This window comes from Lipotes vexillifer, unplaced genomic scaffold (assembly GCF_000442215.2).
Source record: "Lipotes vexillifer unplaced genomic scaffold, Lipotes_vexillifer_v1.1 scaffold275, whole genome shotgun sequence".
Taxonomy (NCBI): Eukaryota; Metazoa; Chordata; class Mammalia; order Artiodactyla; family Lipotidae; genus Lipotes; species Lipotes vexillifer.
In genome coordinates, this window is record NW_006775816.1 from 320441 (window position 1) to 344337 (window position 23897).

The 23897-nt window shown below is 37.3% G+C and overlaps 1 protein-coding gene across 1 annotated transcript in view; it reads left to right on the plus strand.

The window, feature by feature from the left end:
- The window catches only part of DIAPH3 (diaphanous related formin 3), a gene marked incomplete at its 3' end in the record, with an annotated part of 415912 nt that overhangs the window by 53398 nt on the left and 338617 nt on the right, over positions 1–23897 (plus strand). The window contains 2 exon segments of the mRNA XM_007450220.1: positions 1883–2050; positions 22199–22303. Coding sequence (XP_007450282.1) covers positions 1883–2050; positions 22199–22303 — 273 coding nt within the window.

Below are 23897 nucleotides of genomic sequence, written 5' to 3' on the forward strand. Positions count from 1 at the left end.
AAGAGTTGGTAGGAGGGTGCAGACTTGCTCCACGGTTGGGGCTTCATGACCGAGGCCCTTGGAATTCTATTCTCTCATGCCAGTACCCATGCAGCTGTCAAAGTTCATAAAAAAGACTTGGCTGGTTTTTCTTTACCTTTATTTTTCTTCAGCTGTTCGTCAGGGATAAAAGCAGTTTGTCACGTCCCAGTATTTAGTTCTTACAGGTTTTCTTGTTTCCTCAGCTTCCTGATGGGTTGAAAACAGTAGCAAGTACAATTTTGTAGGGTATCTGGCTTCTTTTGTTGTTAGGATGAGAGCAGTGGTGTTTTGTGACTACTTTGTAATCCTGCCAGAAGCTGTCATATTGTTAGTACTTTAATGTTTAGTTCATGTTAGATGGACCATGTGTGAGTGTTTTTCCTAGGGATTATCTCCAAAGTGAACTTAAAGACCTATTTTGAAAGATAAACATTATTATCTTTGCATATCATTATTTGAAAAAAGTCCTATTTCTTTAGTGAAGTGAATGATCAATACTGTGACTTACTGTCCTTTTAAACAGAATTTTAAGTGTTATATTTCTTTAATGGGCTGTAGTAGCCCTATCCAGTAGAACCTTCTGTCATGATAGAAATGTACTTTGTGTGCTTTGGCCAATATGGGAACCACTAGTCTCTTGTGGTTCTTGAGCACTTGGTATGTGACTAGGGCAACTAAGGAACTGAATTTAAAAATTTAATTTACATTTAAATAACCACACATAGCTAGTAGCTACTACAATGAATAGTACAGGACTATGTACTACACATATATATGGTGAAAATAGTAGCTTAATGTGTGCACAGTTATGCTGAACAATTCCAGAATCATTGTGCTTTTTAAGTACACACTTCTTTACATTTTTTGCTGGTTACTACTTGAAACACTGTATGTGTCTGGGTTCTCTGTTAGGAATAGAACTTGTGAAATTCAAGGAATTTTCAATGAATGAACAATTAACTCTGTAAACTAATCTATGCATTTTCAAATATCCGTGGACTATTTGATGATATGATTGTAGAAGAAATCTCATTGCAGCAAAAATCCAGTTTTATTTCCTGAGGCTTTAGCTACTCTATAGTTGTTCATGAAGTTCAAATACAGACCAATCTGAATAAAGAGAAATGTGATGTCTATCAGGCCAACAAGTTATGGAGGTGTAAGTAAAAGTCATTTTTTTTTTTTTTTTTACGGTACGCGGGCCTCTCACTGTTGTGGCCTCTCCCGTTGCGGAGCACAGGCTCCGGACGCGCAGGCTCAGCGACCATGGCTCACGGGCCCAGCTGCTCCGCGGCATGTGGGATCTTCCCGGACCGGGGCACGGACCCGTGTCCCCTGCATCAGCAGGCGGACATTTAACCACTGCGCCACCAGGGAAGCCCTAAAAGTCAATTTTTAAAATGACTAAATCATGCCCTGCTCCCCCACCTCCCCACCCCATAGTCTGTACTATGAAAAGGACACTGGATGAGGGGCTGCGGGGGCAGGACACTGAGTACTAGTTAGAATGCCAACCACTAAATTAGCTAAGTTACCTTTGTAAAAATGCTTAATTTGTTAATCTGTAAAGCAGACATCACTCATTAGACTCTTAATCCTATAATCTTAAGATTAGAAGGAATCTTTTCAGGTTGTGTATCTCTTCTGCCTTTAGACAGGATGGTTATGAAGACTCTTATTTTTATATTTATTATTTCTTTTAATTTTAAAGATTAAGTGCTGAATTAATTGAAAGCCTCCTGATGAAATCACAGTGATAATGTAATTGACCCTGTTTGTTTTTTCATTTTGGGAATTAGGTAAATATTGTTGGAGAAGAGAGTACTTACGTGTGTGCTATTTATTTTATCTTTCTTCATAGCTGGACAGATTTGCCAGCATAAGAATTCCAGGGAGCAAGAAAGAAAGGACTCCACTTTCCAACCTGAAGACTGCATTTTCAAGCAATGATTGCTCTTCAGAGATGAATGAAAACATTCCAAAGCCACTGTCAGAGAAGGAAATCTTAGAGCTTTTTGAAAAGATGATGGTAAGAATTTTGATTCCTTATATAACGTTTGATGTAAAAAAAAGCCCTTGCTTCGGCTCATGTTAATGAAACCACACAAGTCTGAAACTCAGGTTCCATAGGTGATTTCTGATGTCACTAAGATAGTACTTAAGGCATAGAGAGTTTTAGGATTACAAAATTAAGAATCCCAAGAAAAATGTCATACCAGTTGTTTTACACAGAAATACATAAAAACATAAACCTCTAAAGTATCAAATGATATACTTTTGCCTGGGTCGGTTGCATTTGAGAATGATGGTCACAGCTCTCTGCTGTGTGCATTGTTAAGTGTGCTGATTTTTGGACCTTGTTTGAGTCCTTTCTCAGTTCTCACGATAACCAGGTTTGCATAGTCCTGCAACAGTTAAATCTGCACTTGAACTCACTGAATTTGGGATGTGCCTTTGTAATTCTTTTATCACCACAAGTTGATATAATTTCAGTCTAGAACAAAAGAACATAACCATTTTTGCTAACCTTTGCATCTGTCAATGAGACTTGTATAAGGTAGATTTCTTCAAGACTATCTTTGAGGACTCAAGATAATAAAGTGCCCCCTCATTCATGTATCATATGTGGAACCACTACCTAAATTATCCGTGAGATTCTGGAATGGTACTTTTTTGGTTCACTTGTGACTACCTTGTTAAGAAAATTTTTTCTTTTGGTTCATAATTGCTGGTGTCATCTGAGTAAGTAAAGCAAGTAGGCCAGTGATGTTAGACATTTATGGAGGCTTACCGCAGCTAGTGGTTGTTAAAGTACAGCTACCTAGGAAGTACAGAACATAGTTGATGGTATTCTGTTCTGAACATGATGACTTTAGAAGTATTTTTCTGTTAGTCTTTCTTACCTTTCTCCTAGCTAAGAGTATCAATTTTAATTGTATGAACAGGGCAGATGGATTTTGGCATTTTTGAAGTGTTTACACATTTTAATAACTGGGCCAGATCACTTGTTAAATCTTTTTTAAAAAAATTTTACATTAATTAATTAATTTTATTTATTTATTTTCTGCTGTGTTGGGTCTTTGTTGCTGCCCGCAGGCTTTCTCTAGTTGCAGCGAGCGGGGGCCACTCTTCGTTGCAGTGTGCAGGCTTCTCATTGTGGTGGCTTCTCTTGTTGTGGAGCACGGGCTCTAGGCGTGCGGGCTTCAGTAGTTGTGATGCACGGGCTTAATTGCTCTGTGGCATGTGGGATCTTCCTGGACCAGGGCTTAAACGGGCTCTAGCGTGCGGGCTTCAGTAGTTGTGATGCACGGGCTTAATTGCTCTGTGGCATGTGGGATCTTCCTGGACCAGGGCTTAAACCTGTGTTCCCTGCATTGTCAGGCAGATTCCTAACCACTGCACTACCAGGGAAGCCCCACTTGTTAAATCTTAAACAGGTCTCCTTGTTGGCAGAAGATCTTTTGCAGTCAAACTCACTTTACTCAGCAGAAGTAAAATGAATGATTGCTTTCTCAGGGCTGCCCAATTTGCTAATGAGTGAGTTTGTCACAACTAAAGGCTTTAAAAAAAATAAAGAATAGGTTTTTTTTTTTTTTCTCCCTTTCTGATACCTTGACCATATCACAGTGGTCAATGCAGGGAAAACCTGCTGGAGATTCTAAAGCTGAGAAGGGTCTTTCTCCTTTAAATGTGGACTAGTGATACTTCTCAGGCTTGTCAGGTGGGATACCACATCTTTGACAAATTTAAAGCTGTTTTTATGTCTGGGGAGGATGCTAGATTTAGGTTGGGTTTTATTTTTGGCTTGCACCTATCCGTACCATTTTTATTAATAAAAATTCTTTTGAGGAAGCAACATTGAATAATCTGCCATTTTCATTTTTTGGCATTTGCCAAAATGAGGTTTCATTTAGAAGTTGTATCTAGATTCTTTGTTTTGGCATTGTACAGTTTTAAAAAATCTTGTTTAACGTTATCAAAGGTACTTAGATGATTTTTTTCATGAAGTAAAATCTTTGTTTTGAAGAACACCTCTTTTCCCTCCTCAAGACGGTTCTTTGAAAGACAGTGTGTTGACTTGATTACTTAATGAATGCGAAGTACAGTGTAATCCTTCAACATTTGTACTCATTTCACTTTTATTTAGGAAATTAATTTAGTTGGTCGCTGGGTAACATTTTCAGTGCACTTTTTAAAAGTAGGGATGAATTTTTAGTTATGCTACTTCTTAAAGGCTTTTTTTCCTGTTTGTCATCCAGTGAAAGCAGAATTTTTATCTGAAAGCTCATCTTGGTTTCTCTTTAGATCTTAGATATGTGAAATAGTTGTGTGAGCATTGCTCTGTATACAGCTTTGATTTATGGACGTCAGATTTCAGTGGTTGCTCTTGAACTCACAGTAGATCTGTGTAGCTGGCTTTTTGACCGAGGTGAACATGGTAGGTACAGATTGAAAGTGACTTGTTTGTTCCAGCCATTGCCCCTTTAAACCAGCTCTTTCAGCTTATTCTTTCCTGCCCCTGGATAAAATTCACCGCAGGTCCCAGAGTTTTCTGTTTGCTTTCAGATAATGAAAACCCTAGTTTAATTTAAATAAGTTAACTTTTATCCAGAGAAAGCCTCTCACTTTCCCTCTTTCAAGGCTGCTCCACCTAGAGCCTTCAGTGCAGGCTATGGTCGTGGCCGTGCTTGGGGCCGTGGTCAGGCCCGTGCTTGGGGCCGTGGTTGTGGCTGTGCTTGGGGCCGTGGTCGTGGCTGTGCTTGGGGCTGTGCTAGTGGCCATGCTTGGGGCCGTGGTTGTGGCTATGGTTGTGGCCGTGCTAGTGGCCATGCCTGGGGCCGTGGTTGTGGCTATGGTTGTGGCCGTGCTTTGGGCTGTGCTTGGGGCCATGCTTGGGGCCATGCTTGGGGCTCTGGTGGGCTCTGCTCTGTTTCCCCACACTGCATTTCCCTTCTTTCCTGCTTTCCAGACTGAACCTATCTCCTCCAGGATGACATTGGAGATGAGGGGAGGAGGAATAAAAATACTTTGCTGGCTGAGGGTATTTATAATCTAGCACTGGTGCCATGGGATGTTGTGTTAGTTTTATTGCTGGCCATGACAAATTGCCACAGATTTGGTGGCTTAAAACCACACCACTGTATTGTCTCATAGTTCTGTAGGCTGAAGTTCAGGTCGACTCAGCTGGTTTCTATAGGCTGACAAAGCTGAAATCGGTGTCAGAGGCTCTTATCAGAGGCTTTGGGGAGAATCCTCTTCTGATTTCATTTTGTTGGCAGAGTCCAGTTCCCTGATGTTGTAGGACTGAGGTCCCAGTTTTCTCCCTGATTGTCCTCTGGGGGCTGCCTTAGCTTTGAGAGGCCTCTTTCCTGTCCTTCACATGGGCCCTTACATCTCAGATACATCAAATCCATCTCACACTTAGAATTTCTCTGAATTCCCCTTCTGTGGCATCTCTTGCCTCCATCTGGAGAAAGTCCTCTGCTTTTTAGGGTTCATGTATTAGCTTGGGCTCACCCAGAAAATCCAAAATAATTTCCCTGTTTTAAAGTTTGTAACCTTAATTACATCTGCAGTCCCTTTTGCCATGCCATTTGACGTATTTACAGAAGCCAGGGCTTAGGGCATGGATATCTCTGGGGGACCATTTTGCCTGTCAGAGGTTAGGGGATTACAAATGTGGATTCCTTTCTCCTGTGGTATTTTCATGGCTCCCCTGCTCCCAGTCTCACCTATAATTCCCTTGTCACTGGTGACGTCTCCTTTGGCCTTCTGCCCCAGGCTTCCATGAGACCATTCCTCTGGTGGGGTCACCTTTGGGATGCAGTATCTCTTAGATGGCCCAGGCCTGCTTCTCCCTGGGATCCATATCCTGTCCATGGGAAGCTCATGTGTCCTTTACCACAGCTCCTGTCCTTTATCTTGTTCCATTCAGAGCCTGTCCTCCACAAAGAATAGTTTACTCTGGCTCTTTCTACCAATAGCTTTTCATTTTTGCTGTTGTTTTGCTGTAGATGTTTACCCCTCTAACTGTAAGTGGCTTTCCAATCATCAGATCCTGTTTGCAACATGTAACACAGCACAGCTGACCTCTTGTTTGTGTTTCTCTTTTTCCTTTGGGTACCGTGACACTTTTTTCCTTTTCCTGATTTTTCTCCTCTCTAGCCAATTCATGCCAGTTTACTTTCCATGCCTCCTCTTCTTTTTATTTCCTCTGAGTGTTGCCTCTGTCCCTCTTGTCTTTTCTTTATCAATTGTTCCCTACACACTCCTTCTAGGGGATTGGAGCCCTTTCATACTGTAGAATATTCCCTATATTCTGACCCTTTGCTGTGTCTTCTACAAAGAGCAGCTATAATCAAGCTCTCTAAGAGATGTTAAACCTCAACAAACCAGAAACTGAACTTATTTTCTTATTTTTTTCCAGTTTTATTGAGATAAAATTGGCATTTAACATTGTGTAAACTTAAAGTATACAATGTGATGATTTGATAGAGGTATATTTTTTAAGATGATTGCCACAATAAGGTCAGTTAACACGTCCATCACCTCACATAATTAGCATTTTTTTCCCTGTGGTGAGAACTTTAAGGTTTACTCTCTTAGCAAATTTCAACTATATAATATTTTTTTAAACTAGAGTCACCATTCTGTACATTACATCCTGAGAATTTATTCATTTTATAACTGTAAATTCGTATCCTTTGACGTGGAATTGTTGGATCATATGATAGTTCTATTTTTAATTTTTTGAGGAACCTCCGTACTATTTTCCATAGTGGTTATAACAGTTTACACTCCACCAGCAATGCATAAGGGTTCATTTTTTTCACATCCTCCCCAGCACTCGATATATATATATATTTGAAAACAGCCATTCTGACTATGTGAGGTGATATAACCATTGTGGTTCTGATTTGCATTTCCCTGATGATTAGTGACATTGAGTCCCTTTTCATGTACCTATTGGCCATGTGTTTAACCTTTTTGGAAAAATGTTTATTTAGTTCTTCCCATTTTTAATCAGATTTTGTTTCTTTGCTTTTGAGTTATATGTGTTCCTTATGTATTTTGGATATTAACTTCTTACCAGGTATGTGGTTTGCAAATATTTTCTCCCATTTCATAAGTTGCCTTTTAATTTTGTTGATGGTTTTTTTTTGCTGTGCAGAAGCTGTTTAATTTGATGAGATCCTTCACGTTTATTTTTGTTTTTGTTGCTTGTGCTTTTGGTGTCATGTTCAAAAAACTCTTTGCCAAAACCAACATGAAGGAGCTTTTCCTCTATGTTTTCTTCTAGGAGTTTCAGAGTTTCAGGTCTTAAATTTAAGTCTTTAATCCATTTTGAGTTAATTTTTGTGAGTCGTATAAGGTGGAGTCCAGTTTCTTTCTTTTCTTTCTTTCTTTCTTTTTTTTTTTTGCATGTGATTATCCAGTTTTTCCTCCTTTATTGAGGAGACTATCTCTCCCCATTGAGTATCGTTGGCTCCCATTTCAAATATTAGTTGACCATATATGCATGGGTTTATTTCTGGACTCTTGATTCTGTTCTGTTGTTCTTTGTGTTTGTTTTCATACCAGTACCATAATGTTTTGATTACTATAGCTTTGTAATATAGTTTGAAATTGAGAAGTGTGATGTCTCCAGCTTTGTTCTTTTTCAAGATTGCTTTGGTTATTCATGGTTTTTGGTGGTTCCATACAAATTGTAGGACTGTTTCTATAAAAATGCCATTGGAATCTTGATAGGGATTGCATTGAATATATAGATGGCTTTGAGTAGGATGAACATTTTAACAATACTAATTCTTCCAACCCAAGAACACAGAACATTTTTCTTTATATTTGTGTCTTCTGCAGCTTTTTTCATCAGTGACTTACAGTGTTCAGTGTACAGATCTTTCACCCCTCAGAGCTGCTTGTGTATAAGACCCTTGTGTAATTTATCCTTTATTTATTATTTTGATATGTCTCTCTGCTAGATTAAATCCATGCAGCATCATTCAACTGGTTTATCAAATAACTGCCTGTTGATTAGGTGCATCTTTCTAACTTTTAAGATTTCTAAGACTTTACATTTCTTTTCACCTTCAATACTGTGATTAGGTGGAAATTAGCTTTAATTGCCAGTTTGCTAAATAACACAAAAATGTTAAAATAATGAATAGGAAGAGAGATTTCATGCATTCATATCTTTTTTTGTTTTCTCACTTTCACTATCTGTTGAGAGAACGAAAGCTGCAAGAAAGGTCTTCTATCAAGATGTGATCATCAATAGGCATTAAATGAATGCCAATGATGACAGAATTACTCTAACAAAAATTATTTAAATTCTGGACTTCCTGTCATCATTTGTAAGCATGGAAGAAATGGTCTAATAAAGTTGCACGAGTACTTAAGTATGAATAGTAATGATCTAATCTTTTCTTGGGAAGGTGTTTACTAGGCTCTATTGTAATGTAGGAGGGAGCACATTTATAAAATGCCATCAGTATTATCTCTTAAGCATGTGTTTGAAGTGTTTATTGGCATTAAGAGCTTAGATGACCTACTATTTAATACATATTTTAGCTTTTAGTGTGGGGAAACATAGTATAGATAATCCTAAAGGCATTCAAAAGTTAATTTTGAAACAATTTTCAGTATGTACTTTCAAGTTGAATCTATTTTTGTTCAGTGGTATTTTTAAATAGGGTATGTGAGGTATACAAAAAAGGATAGAACATATATAATTAATTGAAATACTTTGTGTACTCCTTTCAATCACATTCTTCTTTAATTCCCGAAGGTGAACAATACCCTGAATCTATTGGTTTTATTCCTATATGTTAAAAAAAAAAAAGTTTTCTGTGTCTTAATGATAAATGTACAGGAAAAAAACTTTTTTTCTGAACTACTTGCCGGTAAGTTGCTGACTCAATGCCTCATAATCCCTTAATATTTTAGTATTAGTCTACAAAAAAGGACATCCTCCTACTTAACCACAATATAACCACCACCATCAGGAGGCTAACACTGATCAATTTCTGTCAACTAATCCTCACACTCTTAAGTTTTACCAGTAGTACCAGCAGTGCTCTTTATAGCAAAAGAATCCTGTTCATAACTGTGTGTTGTATTCAGTTGTCATGTTTTAAAATCTCCTCAGTCTAGAAGAGGTCCTTAATCTTGTATCTTATGAATTTGACACTTGAAGATTCCACCTGATTAATTTGTAGAATGTCACTGAGTTTGCAGTGGTATAATAAGGCTTTTTAAGTTTTGAAAGTCTGTTGGATATAAACAGGTTACCTAATACTTTAAACAATTTTTTTTTCTTTGATCATAAGTGAGGTTGAACATTTCTTCACACACTTATTGGCCCTTTGGTTTACTTTTCTGTGAATTTCTTGTTCATATCTTTTGCCAGTTTTTTCCATTGAGGTTTTTTTCTTTTTCCTATTGATTTGTAGAATTCATCACATATCCTTAATGCTCGTGTCAGTTTATATGAGTTGTAAGTATCTTGTCCCAGTCTGAGTCTTGTCTTTTTACTTCCTTTTGGGGGTGGTAGGATGGATGAAAGTATAGAAATGTAAAAATCAATGTGGCCAGATTTATAAGTCCTTTTATGGTTTCTGCTTTTTGTATTGTTAACCAAAATTTCAGAAACAGAGACCTGATTGAATAAACAGGTGTTTATTTAGGGTTTGTTAGGATTGCAGCCCAGGAGATAAAAATTCAAGGACCATTTGAATTGTGTTCCTTTGGACCACAAAATAGGGGAGGGTTATAAAGGCAAAAAACCTGCAAGGTTATTTACATAAGTTGTCTGTCAAGAATTAGGACTGGAGTTAGAAAGAAGTAAGGGTGCTTGTTAATCAGGGATTGGCTGGGGTCTGAGCTGATTACGTAGCTGTGAAGGGGGACAGACTTTGAAACTGCTACGGAGTCCAAGCTGCTAACTTGCTCCTTGCATGACAGGCCAATAAATGGAGAGACTGAGGTGCTGGGGCAAAGAATAGTGACTTTATTCAGAAAGCCAGCAGACCTAGAAGATGGTAGACTAGGGTCCCAAAGAACCATCTTACACAAGTTAGAATTCAGGCTTCTATACTAAAAAAGGTGGAGGTGTGGCTGGTTGTTGCAAACTTCTTGGTGCGGGAATCCCTTGTTCTTGCAGCTGTCCACTTAGGTCTGATCACAATGTTCCTGTAAATCTTCAACAAGACAAATGTTATTTCTGTTCCGGAACTTTTTATCTCTGTAGGAATGAAAGTTTCATACCTTAAAGGTCAAGTCTGGGAGGCAGACCCTTAAGAATAGGCTATCATGTATATTTCAGGCTATAGGCAACTTCTTTTACAAAGGTCCACAGTCAGCATGACTAAGCAAGGCAACGGAGCACAAAGGTTAGAGCTAAAGGAATAGATACAATATGGAGTCAGGTTTGTTCTTCTCTGTTAGAAAACTACAAGGGTGCAGCTAGCAGATACTAGGAGATATTGTTTTGAAATGGCTGGTCCTGTTCTCGAGTTTGATACAGTTCAGAGAAAATTCAAGTTCTTAGAGATGCAGGAATGTGTCTGAAACCACATCAACAATGGTCTGGCTCCATTTTGGATGCCTGAGCCATAGTTGCTCCATTTTGATTTTTAAAGGGTCTTAAATATGTCATAAGTATATTATTTAAGAAATCCTTCTGTATCCTGACATTATAGATCTGTTCTTCTACATTCCTAAAATTGTTAGAATTATGATATCTTTATGTCTGATGTGAGAGATTGGATCCAATACTTTTCCTACATGGATAACTGGTTTTTCTAGCAGAATTTATTGAATAGCCATTCTTGTCCATCATTTGTAATATCACCGCTGTTATACATCAAGGTATTGCTCATATGTAGGTTTGTTTCTGAGGATTGATTTTGTCCATTGGTCTGTTTGTCTAGCTCTGCATTTATATCCAGTCTTAATTAATATAACTGTATAATAAGCCTTCATATCTAGGACCCCCTTCCCTTCTTCAAAATTGTCCTGGCTCTCTTCTTGGCCCCTTTGTGATTTTATATTAATTTTATAATCGATTAGTTAAGTTTTATTATAAACCCTGTTGGGATCTTGACTGGAATAGCAATAAATTTATTGATTTAGACAGGATAAATGCCTTTGTTATATTAAATTTTTCTGTGAACATTGGATATCTTATATCTATTTATTTATTTCAATTTTCTCTGTTCCTGAACTGTAAAGTTTACAATTTTCTCCCTAGAGGTCGTGTACATCTTTCATGAGCTTTATTCCTTGGTTTATTTCTAAAATGTAACTAGTATTTAAAAAAAATTAACATTTTTACTAAGATTATTAATTTGGGTGTTGCTTTTGGTATTCAGTAATCTTATTGAATTCTCAGTTTTTATTCTTTGTAGAGTTCCTCATATTTTTCTATGTATGTAATCAGAATATCTGTGACTAATTTTTGTATCTTTTCCTATTATTCCTTTCTACTCCTTCTGGAGTAGAAAACCCCAGAAAAGAGTTAATTTTATTTTTTTTTCCTGTTCCTTAGGTATTTGGTAAAGGCCTTTTTTTCATTTTACATTTCAGTTATTTGAATTAAGTTGGCTAGCCCTTTACTAGACTAGCCTTCCAATGAGGTTGACATGTAGTTCTGCTAATTTTTATCCTTTAGACTGAGTATATCCTCCATTACTGATTAAATGAGTGACTATGTATGATACATTTCTGTTTTCTTTTATTTATTATGTCATTAGATCAGTTTTCTAATCTTTTCATAAGAACTCTATTTTATTGGACTATGAACATTTAACTTTATTCATCTTTGTTCCCTTTGTGTCTTCACAGTGCATACTTCATGTATTGTTGAATTAGTCAGTCTGTTTCTTCTGCTTTGGTGAATACCATCTCTAAGCAAGAAAAGATATAAATTAGTACACATAGAGTTAAATACTGAGATGTGTTTGTGTTCTTTGCTTTGTAGTCAACTCAGATATCTTTGAAACTAAGGTCCAGAGGAAGAAAGAAGAGCTCAAGTGAACTGATAAAATTGAATTTGATTCTTTTTGGTACAGTTGGTGGGAGGAGGGTTCTTATTGCTATCTTTATTCCACATTGCCACTCTTTGGGTACACGCTAAAGATAATTTTTCTTTTTTCTCTTTAAATCTTTTTTTCAGCTTTCATTGTTGGTGTTAAAGATTTATGCATAGCTATTTCTTCAGTCAGACAAATGAACACCTATTGTGTTGGATGTGTAACTGATGTCTTAAGGGTCACCAGGAGTCTGAATGAAACACCAAGGAAAACTCATTTGTGTTAGTTCTTTAAGGGCTAATTGACTGCTATAGATTCCTACTAGCAGTTCGCTTATTTCAAGTATTAGCATTTTTTACAAATCTACTTTTCCATATCATGGGTGTTTTTTATTTCTTATAAACTATAAAAGTATATTTTGGGTTGACCAGATAAAACGAGAGAGGTTCTATGGTAATGCTTTGTTCTGATCTATTAGTTGTCACCCATCTCCCTCTCCTTCAGGTAGAAATTGAAAAATTCAGGGCAAGGTTGTTTAAAAGCAATCCAAATAATAATCCAAATGGAGGTGGAGGAAGAGAGGGTAGAAGTGTAAGGCTGTTGTCAACTTGATTCATGGGTTGTGTTTGTCAGGGGGATAATGTCAGTGCCTCGTTGTTTCTTCTAGAATCAGATAAATGAGAAAATAAATGATTTAGGAGCCTTAGATTTTGCCTGGTGGGAGTTCATGGAACCAGTCAAATGGTTAGAAAGGAGAGTTTTAAAAGGATAAAGGTTATGTTAATGTTTAAGCTTGCTCTTTCACTAATTAGGAAGTGTGCAGGTACAGCCTTTCCAAACGATGAAGGCTTTTTTTAATTCTTATTTTCTTCTCTAGAAAAGTCAGCCTTTATGCTTTGTGAAATAACCATTTTATCCTTTATGTAATTTACGAATGGCCATTTGTTTAGAAAAGTTGAAAAGCAAATAAGTGGATGCTACTTTTTATAAGTAGCAGTGTTCTTTTCTGCTGGATTACATAACAGTTGCCTGTGATTTCAGGTGCTTACGCATAAGCTTGAACAGTTTCAGCCAGATTATATTCCAAAGTAGAGTTGTGCAGCATGCTGCATATTCATCTCATTTCTTGTCTATTCTGCTAAAATTTATAGCATGTGAGAAAAAAAGTGATATTTAAGTTTCTTCTCTGTTTATTCCCTGATACTGGCATTAGGTTAAATTGTAATTTGGTTTCAAATTGAAATAGTTTGCACTCTTTCTATAAGTTCCAGTTAGAATATTCGGTCGAATAACAACGTTTATGAGTTTGTTGTCAGTCTCTGGGTAAATGCTGTTTTATGGCTGTTGTCCTGTTAATGAGCTAGCTATCTGATTTCCTGTTAATTTTAATTGGGATTGAGTAAGGACATTGTGGATAAAACAGTGAATCCAACCCCACTATTGGTGAAACCAAAAAATCTGACCTCTTTATAATCAAAGTTATGTAAAGGAAATGAAGCAATTATATAAAGGTTATAAAACCTTATATAAAGGTTAATGTAAGAACGTAGTAAAAATGATGCACAAAGAAAGATAAGCTGTTTTATAGCTTTAGCATATTTATGGGCATCTTCAGTATAAAGTAGTAATAGGGCTTCCCTGGTGACGCAGTGGTTAAGAATCCGCCTGCCAATGCAGGGGACACGGGTTTCAGCCCTGGTCTGGGAAGATTCCACATGCCACGGAGCAACTAAGCCCGGGCGTCACAACTACTGAGCCTGCACTCTAGAGCCCGTGAGCCGCAACTACTGAGCTCGTGTGCCACAACTACTGAAGCCCGCGCGCCTAGAGCCCATGCTCTGCCACAAGAGAAGCCACCACCATGAGAAGCCCGCGCACCGCAACGAAGAGTAGCCCCCACTCCCTGCAACTAGAGAAAGGCCACACGCAGCAATGAAGACCCAACGCAGCCAAAAATAAATAAAACAAACAAGAAAAATAAATAAATTTATTTAAAAAAATATAGTAATAAAGTTAATTCCAGGTTCCAGGGTTTTGGTTGTATTTATCTTTTACAGGTTTTCTAATTTTACTTAAGCCTAATCTAAGAACACAATATATTAAATTGCAGAACTACATGAGATTCAGTTAATGTGCACTATTTGGGAGTATATAATTACCTGGAATGAGATCATGAAATCTTTGATGTTTTTATTTGGCACTAAACCACTCATGGTAGTAAGAACATTCCTCAGTAGGGATACACATCAGCAAGAACTTTTGACATTGTGTGATGTGATATGGAAGATGAATTCCAATGTGGTGAAGGACAGAATTATACTTTTAGAAGAAGTATGGGTAAAATTGCTCTTGTAGGATGTTGAGCTCTGAGGTCTCAGGAGAAGTAATTAGGGGATCATTGTGGACCTCTTAAAACGTATAACCAATTTGTGGCTGTAGTGAAAAAAAACATTAGCAAAAATGCTACCAAGAACAATTATTTTGGCTTTAACCCATGAAACAAAGCATTGAACACTACTGAAATGAGATGATAGCTGTTGACTTAATAAGAATGTTTGGTTTTGATATTGCTGTGCTTCCAATTTTTACCTTTTAATATTATGCTTATTGATCCTTATGAATGTTCTGATCCATTATTGTACTGTTTTTCCAGGATCCATTTTATAACTCTCGTTGTGCTTCTGCCAGTCTGTAGTGTTTTTCCTCTCTGGGTAAATTTCCTCACACCTGACCATCTTCAATTTGCTGCTTGTATATTCACTTAATTCTCCAAATAAGTCAATCATTTTAAATTTAGTCTGACTCTCCATGGCATTAACTATCCCACTCTACTTGATGTATGTAAATTTAATGAACATGCTGTCTTGTAAAATCCACATCCATGAATGAAAATAGTGAGTCTAATGTTTGTAATTCAGTTGAAAAAATGTCCACTCTCTGTTTGCCATTCTCTGCTTGATTACACCTTGGTGCTCGCTAGTTGCATGTATGTGCATGAGTATTAAGATTACATCTTTTTTTCTCTCTCAGTTTTGCCAGAGAAGAAGTAGAAGGTATTTATTTTGTGTTGGTATTTTATCAGCCTAGGATGGAGTCAAGGTGTCTAAAGATAGTAGCAAACTTGGATTTTCCTGGTTTGTGGGAACTTCTGGTCCCATCTGACACATAGGAGAAATCCTTTGGAGCATCTTAAAAGCTGCTGGCTTGACTACATGTCATTGACCTGGTTTCCAGGTCAGGGCCACAACTACCCATCTGGTGTCCTTGTGCAAGTTAGAAAGATGTGTACACCTTCTTTCCTCTGAGAGGATACAGCACCACCCAAAGTCACACAGCCTGGTGAGTGAAGTCTTGGTAGGATCTCAGTGCTATTCACCTTCAAGCAGGTGCTGCTTTGCACAGCTCAACCAACACTGACGGTTCCAGGTCACAGAGGTTGTGTGTGGTTCTGCTAGTGCTCCCTGAAGACATGATGGATTTTAGCTTGGCCAGTTTTACCTGTGCCAGTACCACTGCCTGCAGACCCTGCCTCTGGAGATGGACTTTGTTTCCATTACTCTTCAAGGCTGGGGCTGTGAGTGTTATCTCTGGCTCCAGCTCCATTTCCCAGAAAATTACCTGCATTTCATGTTTGTCCCAAAATAGGATTAGCAAATACTATTTGGGAAGTTTTGTTATATCTCATTTGACAAATATCTAAAAAGTATATGCAATGTAAAAGAGACAGCAAGTGTAGAAAAAAGTTCTTTTAAAAATTATCTGTGAAGGAGGAAAAAGAAAGGCATATACAAAGGAGAGCTAGGGTTGAGGGGAGGCTTTTTTCTTTTAATTTTTAATCCGTTAAGGATTAACATGTTTATATACTGAGACCCAACCAACTGAGAAGAATTTAGTGAAACGGGATTAAAACAGGGTAACTGATGTGCAGTGCCCTTTTAGGAGGTGAAAGGAAAGAGGATCCAGAGCATAAATGAATGGGATTATCTTTGGATAGAGGCAAGAGTTGGCACAGAAAAATTAGTGTGCAAATAAATTGGTAATAGAGGAAACAGGAAATTGAATTACAGGTTCCTTTTCATGGAGGAAATTAAAATTTGCTTACTGAAAATGGTAGGTAGAAGCAGTGGTTTCATAGCTCCTGGAGAATGGCAAGTTTGAAATGAGTACTCTAGGGAATGTGAGGAGAGACCACTATGATTTCCCATCAATGTTGTAGGAAGTGATGGACCATAAGAGCCTAATTGGGAGAAAATGGAGGGGGTCACGACACTGGAGGTTTTATTGAGGTCAAAAAATAGGTGGCTTGGGAGTGGGAGAAGTGAAAAGATAGAAGATTGAGGTCAGAGAAAAGGATCTTGGAGATTATGATGATACTAGAGATGGAACAGTTTTTAGCTAATGAAAAGGCCCAGGTGTGATCATGAAGACCGAGGCTGAGGAAAGTGGAAATGAAGATTGCTGGTTGTGGGTGTGAAGGCATGGACTGACAGAGGAGTCAACACAAGGTGTTGGCTGCCGAGCATGTCAGATGGCATTAGGCCCAGAGGAAGTGGGATTTTATTTTTTATTTTATTTTTATTTTTTGCTGTACACGAGCCTCTCACTGTTGTGGCCTCTCCTGTTGCAGAGCACAGGCTCCGGACGCACAGGCTCAGCGGCCATGGCTCACAGGCCCAGCCACTCTGCCGCATGTGGGATCCTCCTGGACCGGGGCACGAACCCGTGTCCCCTGCATCGGCAGGCGGGCTCTCAACCACTGCGCCACCAGGGAAGCCTGGAAGTGGGATTTTAGATAGTGGAGATAAATAATATGGAAATAAGAATGGAGAGACAAATCTAAGCTATAGGACTGTGGCCAACTTACAGGATTTCCCTATGTTTCAGTTCTCTCATCAATAAAGAGAGGATAGTACATACCTCAAAGGGTTATTACTAAGTATTAAATAAATTGTGCTTATAAGTGTTTTAGCACAGTGCCTGGCTCAGACTTAACCGTTATTTAAGATTATAGAAATACCAGGTCCTTGTGAAAAGGTGTAGCAAGTGTTGCTTGGAGAATGAGTGAGAAGGGTGGTTCAGAGAGTAGATTTGGAATGAAAATGGGAAGACATGTGAGCAACTTGAACTTTGTGTTTTGGAAAATTCCGAAGGATGCCTGACCTTTAAAAGGTTTTGAATGGACTTCTGTTACCTGTGTCTTAACTCTTCCTCTCGGTAGCCTCAGGTTTGTCTTGATAGTGGTTTCTTTACTTCCCTCCCCTCCGTCAAGTTTGTGTGTATTTATTGTGGCCAGTACACTACAAACTTTTATTTAGTGGATGTTTAAAAAACTACTGTATTTTTAAAGAATGTAGGATGTTCCATTTTTCTTGTTCTTTTCAAATTATTTTTTAAAGCAAAATTTTTATGAATATTTTAATTTAGTTTTTAAAAACCTTTATTTTGAAATAATCTTAGACTTACAGAAGAGTTGCAAAAATAGTACAGAGAATTCTTTTATACCCTTCACCCAACTTCCTCTAATGCCAGCATCTTATATAACTTTAGTGCAATTATTAATACTAAGAAATTAATGTTGGTACAGTAGTTACCAAACCACAGACTTTATTCAGATTTTAGCAGTTTTCTCACTGATGTGCTTTTCCTCTTCTAGGTTACAGCCCAGCATCACATCTTATGTTTGGTTTGCCATGTTTCTTTCATCTCCTGATCAGTGGTACTTCCTCATCTCTCATGACCTTGACACTTTCCAAGAATCCTGCTTATTTTTTAGCATGCCCCTTAATTTTTTTTTCTTCAGTATTTCCTCCCTGTATTTCTGAAATCTGCCCCTAGTGCCAGTCGGACTCACATAGTGAAATAGCACAGTGATTCAATTTAAGTATAGTTTTTAATTAGAAAGTAATTAACTAGAGGAAAATTACTTTTTGATGCTGCAACTCCCAATTTCCCCAGGCAAAAAACTGTGTTTAAGCATGTATATGAAGGTAGTGCTATAAGTGAGTTAATTCATAATGTATGTTGCTAAGGTATTAATAGAACTTTCACAACAAAACCAATAATTACTCTTCAGATTGACAGACACTAAAATTTTGATTGATGACTACTCAAAAAATATTTTTAAGTGAGCTATATTCAGTTAAATAGCCAGCTGATAAGGTTTTTCCATTTAAAGGAATAGATATTTATCTCATACCCACTGAAATATTAGCCTCATTCAAATCATTCCTCAGGCCTTGCACAGTTATGTGTTCTATGTATTTCCTGTTTATTATTTTATTTATTACAGATATTTATTGAGTTACATATATATCAATATATAGATATATATTGAAGTAAGCTGTTTTTCAGGGCTGTTATAAAATCTGTAGCTACAGTGTCATTCTGTATCTATACTGTGTTCTACATGTCCTGACCTATGTTTGAATGGAAGAATTGGTTAACACACAGAGGTTTATATTGCTTGTGTAGGCCATAAATGTGGGTTTCTGTATTATTCAGTTCTGCTTAGAAAGAAGCCTTATTATAATATAAAGTAAGTTATTTTCAAATGGTGTAGTGGACACTGTTGGTGCCCCTCCAAGACCCCCTTCACCAGGCTGGTTGCGGGTGTACCCAGGTGTGAGTGTTGGCTCCTGGTGGTTCACATCTGCCCTCTTAATCCAGAGATTTGGCCTCAGGGAACTGGGGTCCTGCAGCTAATGGCTGACTGACTTGCGTGGTGTCAAGGCTGGCCTCTCCCTCCAGGTACTATCTACTGCTGTGCACTTCAGGCTGAAACGAGAATCCAGCTGAGGCCACATTTTCGAATGTCCCTGTCTCAGTCCCCTTTTCCTGAGAGCATGCCCCTCATTAATCACCTGCACCTGCATCCCTGTCCGAGGTCTGCCTCTAGGGAACATGACCTAAGACAACAGAAATGCGATATGATCATACTAAGCAGCTGTGAACTCACTAATGTGAAAACTGATGACTTGCTCACAAGAGACCCTTTACAGTTATCTGGAAACTGCACTAGACTGGGTGTCTGGGCTCCAGTTCTCAAGCTTCTAACAACCAGATAGCTCTGAAAAGTCATTTCATTTCTATGAGCCTGTATTTTCTGTTGTGTAATACATACATGGAGTTTAGACTATGTGATATTCAAAATCTCATGCTGAAGGTTTTGCCTTAAGGCAGGGGCTTATTAAATAGAGATGCTTGGCTCCCACATTGCCTCCCACCTCCAGGTTCTTGGATAGCTTTGGATGATGTTCAGCTTAACTTGAATTGGAACTGTAACGTAAAATATGGATGTGCATTTTCTGGGAAGAAGCTTCCAATACATTTCACTAGGACTCTGTGACCCTCAGAGGTTCAGTGCCAGTGCCTTGTAGAGTTTTCTTCTTTTTTAGCCCTGTTCTCCACTGATAAAGATTCAAAATCCATTCTAAAAATCCTGCACCCTATTCCATAGATACATACTTTTTTCTTTTTCTTTCCATCACTCCCTTAGTTCTCTTTTTCCTTTTGTAAAGGGCAGAACTTTTCTTACTCTTTCGAGTGCCATTTCTTCCTGGACGTAAAGAGAAGGACCATCTGTTAGATGAAGTTACATACCTAGTGAGTGATCCTGGAAGGTTTGTGCGATTATGTAGGTGATTCCAAACTTCTCTGTAGTATCATTTCTTCTTTGTTTCCTCTTGTTTTTAAGCAGCCACTGTCATTAAACTTTCGTTATGGAGTTGAGTGTCATATTTAGACAAGAGAGGTGGGGTAAGCCAGAGGAAAGAAGTTGGGAGAACTCTGGGTTTCTTCCTTAATTCCAAACATACAACTTTTGTGTATAAGCTCATGTTATCTTGAAGATGCCTTTCCAGAAAGAAAGCAGTAGTCTTTTCTTTCTTACAACTCTCCACCTTAAAATTTTATTTTGATTTCAACCACAGCTAACGGGTTTTCTGTTTTTTAGTTTTCTATATCTATTAAGTATTTTAATTTGCTGGTTAAAGAGGCTGGGTAACATTTGGCCATTAGACAGAAAATAAAAAATACAGTGAATAATTTAAAACAGATGTTCTCTGTGCTCTTAGGTGCCCCTCACACACACCTTTTATAACAATTGCTCCTTAACTTCCTCATTAGTTTTTCTTAGTTCAATTCTTTATAGATTATATAAACTGTCTCCACTCATAATTTTAAAAAAATCGACATATAATGCCTACTGTACTATATAATAAAACAGTATGTATTTCATTGTAAACAGTTGGCCATCGACTACTCAAGAAGGCACAATAAAGTCACATTCTGGAGTCTTTGCCTCATGCCACTGTGAGTGCAACAGCTACGATGTAGGTTGATATAGGTGTGTTGTTCTGTTGATTCAGATACCACAAGCAGCATTGTCCTGGGATACCTAAATTTCAGAAATGGAACACAAATGATGGTAAAGCTTAAAACAAAAACAGTGTAACTATAATTTACAGAGTAGTTGGATTCTTGGAAAATTCAATGTATATTAAGTTACATAATATATAAAGTATTAAATATGTAACAATTTACATATTAATTCTGTTGTACATCTAATTTCATTGAATTAGAGTCTAGGCATAGAAAATTATGATTTTCCCTCTCTCGTTCTCTCTGTGTATCTCTCTGTGGGACGCAGGACAGTTTCTTATTGTGTAGGATTAGCTCATGTGTTGCAGAATGTCTAGCACACCTTTCCCCTGTAAATGCTGGTAGCATCACCTCAGTCACCATGACAACCAAAATGCCCGGAGACATTTCCAGAATGCTTCCTAAGTGGTGTTAAGGTGTATTGAAAATCACTGGCTTAGAGAAAAAAAAAAAGAAACAAACTAAACCATTATTCACATAATAGGATATTTCTAACCAGAAAAGCCAAAAGTGACATTACTAATTGCTACCTTTTATTGGAGTGTCAAACGGCACAACTTCTAAGATCTTAAATTTTGTATCAAGGTGAAATGAAGGAAATTTTGACTTTTAATTGCTTCAAAGTTTTGGTAGCCAAAAACTGAGTCAGCTAAAGGCATAAACTACAGTGTCTGAATTGTAGGACGCTTATAAAACTTAGAAAAAATTTAACTTTCTGGGCTCCCTAGGTGATCCAAAGTCCTGATTTTTATGGGCACGTTTCTGAGTGGATATGTAGTTTATATACATTAAGATGTCCTACATTGCACACAGATGACCCAAGGCTAAGATCAGGAGGAAATCCATTTGAGCTGCCCTCTCCTTCAGCCATTTTTGTCTTACCTCAGCCTCCCTTCCTTTGTCAATTGAGCTGATAGATTCTAGTCGCAATTCATATCTTTATGTGGATATTACTGACTTGCATTTTTTAGTCAGAATTAGGCCTGTAGCAAGCTCTAGCTTACCTAAACCTTTATTTTGATTGGTGCTGTTGAGAAATGTTAGGTTTTTAGGTGGTACTTCTTTTTATGAGTGCCACTTTTATGTGATTTAGAACATGCAATAAATTAATGAATATTTTTGATAGGGGTGGAGAAGAGACATTTAAAACTGTAGGATGCTTCACCTTTTGCTAGGATCAGTATTAGGTATTTGGTATGTGCTTGTAGCTTATCAGAATCTGGAAAGGAATTGGCTTATTTACCTTTTAATTCTTATGATATATGGAGCAGCGCTTTCAGAATGGTGCAAGATGGCTTCAGGTACAGCTGTTGTAAAAATATGTTTATATTTTAAAATATATTTATATAAATTATATATATTATATATTGCATATAATATATATAATTTATATAGATAAATATATTTTTATATGTAATTATATATTTCACAATTATATATAAATTGTGAATCCTAATAAGCTTATGGAAGGCAGAAATCTTCAAATGTCTAATTATCTATAGTGATGTGAATGTAATTTTACTAGCCTGCTGTGAATTTAAAAAGTTTTTCTGGTAAGTGTTTTACCTGCTAAAATGATCTAGAATACTCTGTTCTCTGTATCTCCAGGTCCTTTCTCTTTTTTCTCCTGGCAGAGCTACATGTAAATCATTCCAAAACAGTTAATGCTGCTTTAGTCACAGATTATTGATTTTCTGTTCATTGTGTATGTAGAATTGTTGCTCTACTTAGATTCTAAAACGAGGCTTTTTAATTGTGTTTTCCAGGAAGATATGAATTTAAATGAAGATAAAAAGGCACCATTGCGGGAAAAGGACTTCAGTATCAAAAAAGAAATGGTGATGCAGTACATTAATACTGCTTCCAAGACAGTAAGTAAAACTGTCAAGTGGAGAAGCACTGCTGAAGCATGTTGTGGTATATGGAAAACAATACATTTGCCTAATGAAGTGCCTAAGTTTGCGGGCAACTGTAATCATAGAGCTTTTGTATGTGTAATTAAAGGTACAAGTATTATAATAAGTTTGTTTAATTTGAAAGTATTTCTCACCTTATAACTTTTAAACTGCTTTTGCTGTTTGGCCACTCACACTGTTAAGAAGCACTGTGGTTGCTTGGTCCACTCACTCTAGGACACCCCTCCTTGTTAGTGAATTAAGATGGGTATCGATTTCTAATGTCACTTATAAACTGGGATAATACTTGTATTGTAGAAAAGTGAGACTGATTTTACTCTAACTACCTAAATCAGGATACATAATAGTGGCTTAGAGGCCTATCTTTAATGTGTTTCCCTGTGGATAAAATTAGCTTGTCACAAATTATAAATGTAGACACTGAAAGGAGCATTAAGAATCCACGTGGCTGCCACTTTTCTAGGGAAACATGAAATATGTGGGTGGAAGTAATAACTAAATGTCTGAGAAACATGACCGGCACACAGAATCAATTATATTTATTTCATGGAACAACAAATGAGCTTTGTTGTCATAAAAAAAATTGCGACTAAGTGGATTGGATGAAAAATATAAGATGGAAGCTAATGAAGAAGCAAGGCTCGGTAGAAAGACAGTAGAAAATGCTTTTGGCTGAACATAAAATAGAATTGGATTGGAGAAAAATAACTAAACACACTGTAGTTTTCACTGGATACTTTAACCCAAGGGCAGCTTATAAGAATATAAGTTATTTATACTTGAACTCCATTTATCTACTAGACCAATCAGTGATTCTGAGGTATTTCTTTTGGAAGAAAGACTCAAGTGATGTTTAAGTTTTAAACATGTCTCATTTTTTGGCTGCCTGTTGTTCAGATGTAGAATTCACTGAGTACTGTGCTTTTCCCAGTTCTTTCTATGGGCTCTGTATCTTGCCACTGAGATGTGAATTGCTTTTGTCCCTTGATGATACTTGGCCATCATAAATTAACAGTGGGGATTTAGGAGTCAGAGCTCCGTGTTTTGGATTGACTATTTATCCTCTGTTTGATCTTGGACATCTTATTTTATCTTTCTGATCCTCAGTCCCCTCGTCCATAAGATGGGGCTAATACCTACACCATAGGCTTGTTGTTAGAATTAAATTGTTTATTCTGTGATTAGAACGTAACAGATTTTTAACTGGTGGCGGTGGCTGCCTCTTGTGGTAGCAGTGGTTGTAGTAGCAATTGTTTGTTTTTTATTTTTCTTTGTGATTTACTGTTGAAATTCTTACTGTTGAAATCATTACACCACAATTAAAAATATAAGTAAATGTACCTCAGTAAAAATACAAATTTCTTATTAGTGAGTCTACATTTCTAAGATGTTCATTTGTTCACTCAACACATTTATTAAGCGTCTATATGTCAGGCACTTAATAAAAGTGTCTGTATTTAAGGCCCCGGCGACTGAGCACCAAGATAGTGTGTCCTTCTATCCTATGGAGCAATGAGACACACATGACAGAAACACACAAACACATGTA